This window comes from Colobus angolensis, unplaced genomic scaffold (assembly GCF_000951035.1).
Source record: "Colobus angolensis palliatus isolate OR3802 unplaced genomic scaffold, Cang.pa_1.0 Scaffold52, whole genome shotgun sequence".
In the NCBI taxonomy this organism is placed as follows: Eukaryota; Metazoa; Chordata; class Mammalia; order Primates; family Cercopithecidae; genus Colobus; species Colobus angolensis.
Window position 1 is genome coordinate 5,082,345 of NW_012118710.1, and position 7,288 is coordinate 5,089,632.

Here is a 7,288-nt window from a genome sequence, read left to right on the forward strand (position 1 = left end):
GGCAGATCACTTGAGGTCAGGAGTTCAAGACCAGCCTGGCCAACATGGTGAAACCCCATCTCTACTAAAAATACAAAAATTAGCTGGGCGTGGTGGCTCGTACCTGTAGTCCCAGCTACTCAGGAGGCTGAGGCAGGAGAATTGCTTGAACCCGGGAGATGGAGGTTGCAGTGAGCTGAGATGGCACCATTACACTCCAGACTGGACAACAGAGCAAGACCTTGTCTCAAAAAAAAAAAAAAAAGAAGAAGAAGAAAGGGCCCCTCTTACCTCAGCATCATTGTGTTCGATATGGATAGGAAGGTTTAAAACAGACCATTTCTGATCTATGAGCTGTTATTAAAAAAACAGTGCAGCAAGTTGGCCGGAATAAACTTTGGTTTAAAACAAAACAAAAAATTATATGAAATTCAATTTCAGCACCCATAGATGAAGCTTTATTGGAATACAGCCATGACTGTTCATTTGTTTACGTAACTGTCTATGGCTGTTTTCACATTGCAATAGCTGAGTTGAGTAATTGCAACAGAGTATCTGTTGTTCGCAAAACCCAAAATATTTACTATCTGACCTTTTATAGAAAAAGTCTGATGGCCAGGTAAGTCTGATGGCTGGGTGTGGTGGCCCCATGCCTGTAAATCCAGCATTTCGGGAGGCCGAGGCAGGACTGTCTGAGCCCAGGAGTCTGAGACCAGCCTGGGCAACATAGTGAGATCCTGTTTCTAAAAAAAAAAAACAACAACAGTTTTTTAATTAAAAATATTTTTAGAAAATAGAGAAGAATAAGTTTGCCAACCCGTAGGCTAGGATCACTTTGAGGGGCAGGAAGGTAACATTCTATCATTCACTTGGAATTGTGGAGGAGTGGGGCGGGCAAGGAAAATGGAGGCCATATGACTCAATCCTCTCTCAGGACTTTCCATAAGGCCAGATGAGCCTCAGCCTCCCAGCAGAGAGGAGTTCCAGGTCAGGTTGCCCTGGCCTACGCAGCGCACCAGGTCTGTGCTATGACCACCTTCCTGGAGTTACCAGATGCCTTTGTTCCTAGGAGTTCAAGAAATGGAACATGTGAATCCTTAGCCCAGAGAGAAGTGGCTGGGAGGGGCAGACTAAACTATGCAGAGGGGAAGCTGCATATGAGTGAGGAAAGGTGCTTGGCACAGAGATTTGGGAAGCCCTGGCCATGCTCTGCCCTGAGGCTATGTCATCGGGAAGTGCCCACTAAAGAGCGGTGGGAAGGAAGTCCAGTCAGAAAGGCTCCAAGGCCTGAGGCGACTGCCAGGCCCAGTGCCACAGTGCGAGCTGTACTCAGGGCTCGGTGAAACTGGGTCGGGGTTGCAAAGCATCGTCAGCTAAGCTGAGAGGAGCCCAAGGCTGAGGCTAGAAGGCAGGCCTGGATAGCAACCCGCTCTCAGCAGTTACTTGCTCTAGATGGAAATGGGCCTGCTTTGGAGGAACTGGGTCTATGTGGTGCTCCTTCTTCTTCATCTTTTTTTTTTTTTTTTAAAGAGTCAGGGTCTCACTCTGTTACCCAGGCTGGAGTGCAGTAGTGCAATCATAGCTCATGGCAGCCTCTTAACTCCTGGGCTCAAGTGATCCTCCTGCCTTAGCCTCCCGAGTAGCTGGGACTACAAGTACACACCACTGTACCCTGCTATTTTTTTTTTTTTTTTGCGAGGGGGCGGGGTCTCACTATGTTGCCCAGGACAGTCTTGAACTCCGGCCTCAAGCTATCTTCCCACATCAGACTCCCACGGTGTTAGGGTTACAGTCATGAGCCACGTGCCCGGCCAGTTTGGTGCTTTGGACAGGCCCACCTAGGACAGGAATTCACAGGAGTTGAACTCCTCTTTACTGAATGCCAGCCTTCACTTTAGGAGGTACTCCTGGGGACACAAGGATGAGAAAGCCAGATTGTTCCCACAGAGACTTCTATCCAAAGAGAAAGTCAAACAACGAACTAGAATGTACACAGCCAAAGGAGGGAGGATGCACAAAGGACTTCATTCAGGTGCCAGATACTCCTGTTCCTCAGTGCCTTCCTCTACTGTACCCTCTAGAAAGAACTCTGGCCTCAACGTCAGCATTACACATCTGGACCACAGCTGGGCTGCTGTTCAATGGCCTCCCTATGACTAGCTTTCTGCTCTGGCCAAGCCCACCCTGGGCAGTCGGGGCATCTGTTAAAAAGATAATCACTGCCAGGCGTGGTGGCTCACGCTTGTAATCCCAGTACTTTGGGAGGCCGAGGTGGGCAGATCACCTGAGGTCTGAAGTTTGAGACCAGCCTGGCCAACATGGTGAACCCCGTCTCTACTAAAAATACAAAAACTAGCCAGGCATGGTGGTGGGTGCATGTGGTCCCAGCTACTCGGGACGCTGTGGCAGGGAAGTCGCTTGAACCCGGGAGGTAGAGGCTGTAGTGAGCTGAGACCGTGCCACTGCACTCCAGCCTGGGTGACAGAGCGAGACTCTGTCTTAAATAAATAAATAAATAAATAAATAAGATAATGACTACCACGAATAATGGTAACTCTTAGATGAGTTGGGAGCAGTGGAGAGGGCACCAAGGATGATTTCCACGTCTGTCTAGATTTCCTGGAGCAAGGCAAATACATTTCCCAAATAAATGGACTTCTGAGAAAGTGCAGAACCCCAAACGTACACATCTTAGGAGAGGGCGCCATCTTCTGGCCTGCACCCTGCCGCCTCCCAGCCTGTGTGTGCCTGAGGACCAGGCTCTCCTAGGCTCCCAGTAAGTACACACCACACGTGTGACTGGGAAAGACAACCAGCTTTCTCCTTCCATGGCTGGCTACAGGATCATAAAACTGCTTTTCCACTTTACAATCAATCAGGTTGGGTCAGGCAGAATTTCAAGGCTTCTGTTATAGGTAGATGGGCTCTGTAAAGTCACGCTTAAAAAAAAAGTGGAGGTACGTTCAAGATCTGCACACGACTGGGGATGAGGGGAGTCTGATGCTCTGCTGTGTGATCATGCAAGGAACTGTTCCCAGGGCAACTTATGTCGCTTTTTAGGGACACCTTCTTCGTCCAAGTAAGAATGTCAACCACACTGTCTAAAACTAATGCATGTCTCTGAGTGGTGTGTGTGTGCGTGTGCACATGTGCAAATGTATCTTAATATTTAACAGACAGCCAGAAATAAACTCTCATCCTATATCTCACACTAGTGGGGAGGTCTAGAAAAGGGTGGGGGGCTTGGACTGCCAAAGCCCACCATTATTAATGCGCTGAAGCCCCCTTCTGTTATGATACTAAAGTAATTCAAATTGAAGAGAAAGGACCCTTGGGTATTATTGTGTTCCTTGGCCCTCCAATGTGATCAAGCCCCATGGGAATGGATGGGATGTCTTTGAAAAGGAGTAGTGATTCTCACCCTCTGAGAAAGCAGTCTCTTAGGGAGGGGATGGTGTCTTTAGGTTTGGATATCACGCGTTAAAAACCAGGTGTGGAAAAGAAGGGACTGGCACTTCATAAAGGTCTGTTTTGTTTTGTTTGAGACGGAGTCTCGCTCTGACACCCAGGCTGGAGTGCAGTGGCGCGATCTCGGCTCACTGCAACGTGCGCCTCCTGGGTTCAAGCGATTCTCCTGCGTCGGCCTCCCGAGTAGCTGGGATTAGAGACGTGCACCACCACGCCCAGCTAATTTTTGTGTATTTTCAGTAGAGACGGGATTTCACCATGTTCCCCAGGCTGGTCTCAAACTCCCGAGCTCAGGTGATCCACCTGCCTCGGCCTACCAAAGTGCTGGGATTACAGGCGTGAGCCACCACGCCCAGCTAGCTCAGGTTTTTTTAAAAAACATCTGAATCGGCGTGCTTGCACTCCTCCAGGTTGCCAAAAGCTCCATCACTCCACATTCGTTCACTCCAAACTCCTTTAGACATTCCTGCCTAGCCTCCAAAAGCATTTGGGTTTGCCACTCTGGATTTTATTTCAACTTCCTCATTTTACAGTTGAGAAAAACAGGAGGTAAAGAAAGGAATGTACCTGCTTTAGAAAGCAGCTCTGGAAAGCAGAACAGTTTCCTGCTCTCGCTCTCTCTCCACTACTCTCCCTTTAAAAAATATACTTTCTTCTACGGCCAAATCAGACATTCATTACCAACCTGCGATTCCCTTAGGACTTTAAAAGGAGGGTTGTTCAGGGGTGACAACAATCTCCTGTCTATTATACGTGTCCATGTAGGCAGAAACTTACTCAAATTCAAGCCCCAGTCTGGGTCCCAAAAACTAACTACACAGAGCAGGGAAACCAGAGAGCTACAGTTCAGACCAGGAACCTCCTCTCCTAGCTCACGTTTCTACCCGAGCCCGCGGAGGAACGGACCGGAAGTGGCGCTCAGCCTCCCCGCGGAGGGAACCGCCTATCCCGCCGTCGCGCTGGCCGGAAGACGAGGGTGCAACCCTCTGAAGGGTCTCCTCCTACTTCTTGCTGCCGCACGCTTGCTGTCGCAGACGCAGGAGTCTCCGAAGGCTTCCGCGGCTTTGGGGCCGGTTGTGAGATGCCAGGCAGAGGCCGCTGCCCTGACTGCGGCTCCACGGAGCTGGTGGAAGACTCACACTATTCGCAGAGCCAGCTGGTGTGCTCCGACTGCGGCTGCGTGGTCACCGAGGGGCTCCTTACCACTACCTTCAGCGACGAGGGCAATCTCCGAGGTACTTGTGGCCCTGGGGACAGCCTGGGGCGGTGGAGGGATTAACATCAGATTCCTTTTGTCTCCCCGCTGCCTCCCATACTCCTAACTGTAACGCGCACTCCTAATATGAGAGAAAATGATCTAAAGTGAGCGAGGGAGCCGAAGGAGATGGGGGCTGCCATTCATCTGTGTTTTCCTAGCACTTACAGGACATAGATGGTGTGGGTAATAAATGTTGAGTAAGTGAAACAGAAAGTTCCACTCATCTTGCTATGTCTGGTCATTGTGGAAAGATTGCCGATATGATTATAGCATGTATTATTACCCTGAAATAGTTTTAAGCACAAACTGGAAAAACATTACTTTGCTTTGCTTTCCAAGTTTCTGACCAGTGCAGCCCTCAAAATCTGCAGCCATTGTCTGGGTGGAGTGGCTTCAGCCTGTAATCCCAGCGCTTTGGGAGGCAGAGCCGAGAGGAATGCTTGAGCCCAGGAGTTCAAGACTAGCCTGGGCAACGTAACGAGACACTTGCCTAAAAAAAAAAAAATTAAAAATTAGCCAGGTGTGGTGGCATACACCCGTAATCCCAGCTACCCAGGAGTCTGAGTTAGGAGGCCTACTTGAGCCTGGGAATTGAAGGCTGCCATGAGCTATGATTGCACCACTGCACTCCAGCCTGGGCTATAGAGGGAAACTCCTTAAACAACAAAAAAAAATCTGCTACTAGAAAAATTGCCTGTATGGAATGTACTGGAAGGATGACTGGAAATTTGGAACACTTGGAGCTGCTTTAGTGCAGTCCTAACCTTTCCCAGTCTCTGTGTATTCGGAACCGCTTGTAGACAGAAAATCAGATGGGGCCTCTAACTGTGCAACAGCAGATGCTCAATGATTTGAATTCTGTGTCCTGGTTTTGTGTGGTGGGAGGGCAGGGGTCTGATGCATAAAGGCTAAGCACACTATTTGTTGTTTATTATTTTACAGAGGTAACATATTCCCGAAGCACAGGGGAAAATGAACAAGTTAGTCGCAGCCAGCAACGAGGTGAGAATTGACTTTTTACAACACAGTGGCTTTAAAGAAAACTATCCTAGGCTGGGTGCTGTGGCTCACGCCTGTAATCTCAGCACTTTGGGAGGCCAAGACAGGTGGATCACCTGAGGTCAGGAGTTCGAGACCAGCCTGGCAAACATAGCGAAACGCCATCTCTACTAAAAATACAAAAATTAGCCGGGCATGGTGGCTCGTACCTGTAGTCCCAGCTACTTGGGAGGCTGAGGCAGGAGAATCACTTGGACCTGGGAGGTAGAGGTTGCAGTGAGCCGAGATTGTGCCACTGCACCATAGCCTGGGTGACAAAGTGACACTCTGTCTCAAAAAAATAATAATTAAAAAAAGAAAACTATCCTGGTGGCAGCTTTTCACTTTTCCTATTTTCAGCATTGCTGGTGTGAGGTAGAGTAGAAGAGAATGGTCATTAGGAATTTAAAATGGGGATGGTGGCTGACACCTGTAATCCCAGACTTTGGGAGGCTGAGACAGGCAGATCACTTGAGGTCAGGAGTTCAAGACCAGCCTGGCCAACATGGTGAAACCCCGTCTCTACTAAAAGTACAAAAATTAGTTGGGCCTGGTGGTGCACACTTGTTATCTCAAGTGTCACTCCTGTCTATGCAGAAAGGTACATATTTTGTGCGTCTGATATCTGAGGCAAGTTTAGCAGATCTAAATAAGTCCTAGCAGAATTTTCTAGGAGGTGCATGATAGCTCCTTTGACCCCTCTAACTCTTGCTGTGGGTTTTTCCTAGGTCTCCGTCGCGTGAGAGACCTTTGTCGAGTTCTGCAGTTGCCACCAACATTTGAGGACACCGCGGTTGCCTACTACCAACAGGCATACCGGCACTCTGGCATCCGAGCGGCCAGGCTGCAAAAGAAGGAGGTGTTGGTTGGGTGCTGCGTCTTAATCACCTGCCGACAACATAACTGGCCCCTAACAATGGGAGCCATCTGCACGCTGTTGTATGCAGATTTGGATGTGTTTTCTAGCATTTACCTGCAGATAGTAAAGCTCCTGGGACTGGATGTGCCATCTCTGTGCTTGGCAGAACTGGTGAAGACCTATTGCAGCAGGTACCTTCCTGGTGGGAGACAGTAGGATGGGATGGAATGGGTCCTTAGACCTGAATCCTTTGACCTTTGGCCATCTCTTTTTTTTTTGTTTGTTTTTTTTCTTGAAATGGAGTCTTACTCTTGTCACCCAGGCTAGAGTGCAGTGGTGTGATCTCAGCTCCCTGCAACCTCCACCTCCTGGGTTCAAGCTATTCTCCTACCTCAGCCTCCAGAGTAGCTGGGATTACAGGTGCCTGCCACCATGCCCGGCTAATTTTTCTTTCTTTCTTTTTTTTTTTTTTTGCTTTTTTAGTAGAGACAGGGTTTCACCATGTTGGCCAGGCTGATCTCAAAGTCCTGACCTCACGATCCACCCATCTCAGCCTCCCGAAGTGCTGGGATTACAAGCGTGAGCCACTGCACCCTGCCAAAGAATGCTATAATTGTCAAACCCCTTTGCCCTCACAGCAACCTAATGACGTGGGGAAAATAGGTCTGAGCCTTGGCACAGGGCTG

At 49.0% G+C, this 7,288-nt stretch overlaps 1 protein-coding gene across 1 annotated transcript in view; it reads left to right on the plus strand.

Annotated features, from left to right (window-relative positions):
- The first annotated feature begins 4,404 nt into the window (after positions 1–4,404).
- BRF2 (BRF2, RNA polymerase III transcription initiation factor 50 kDa subunit) overlaps positions 4,405–7,288 on the plus strand; it is a 5,435-nt gene continuing 2,551 nt past the window's right edge. Inside the window, exons 1-3 of the mRNA XM_011960713.1 lie at positions 4,405–4,682; positions 5,648–5,707; positions 6,472–6,793. Coding sequence (XP_011816103.1) covers positions 4,529–4,682; positions 5,648–5,707; positions 6,472–6,793 — 536 coding nt within the window. The 5' untranslated portion in view covers positions 4,405–4,528. The remainder of the gene's footprint in view (positions 4,683–5,647; positions 5,708–6,471; positions 6,794–7,288) is intronic.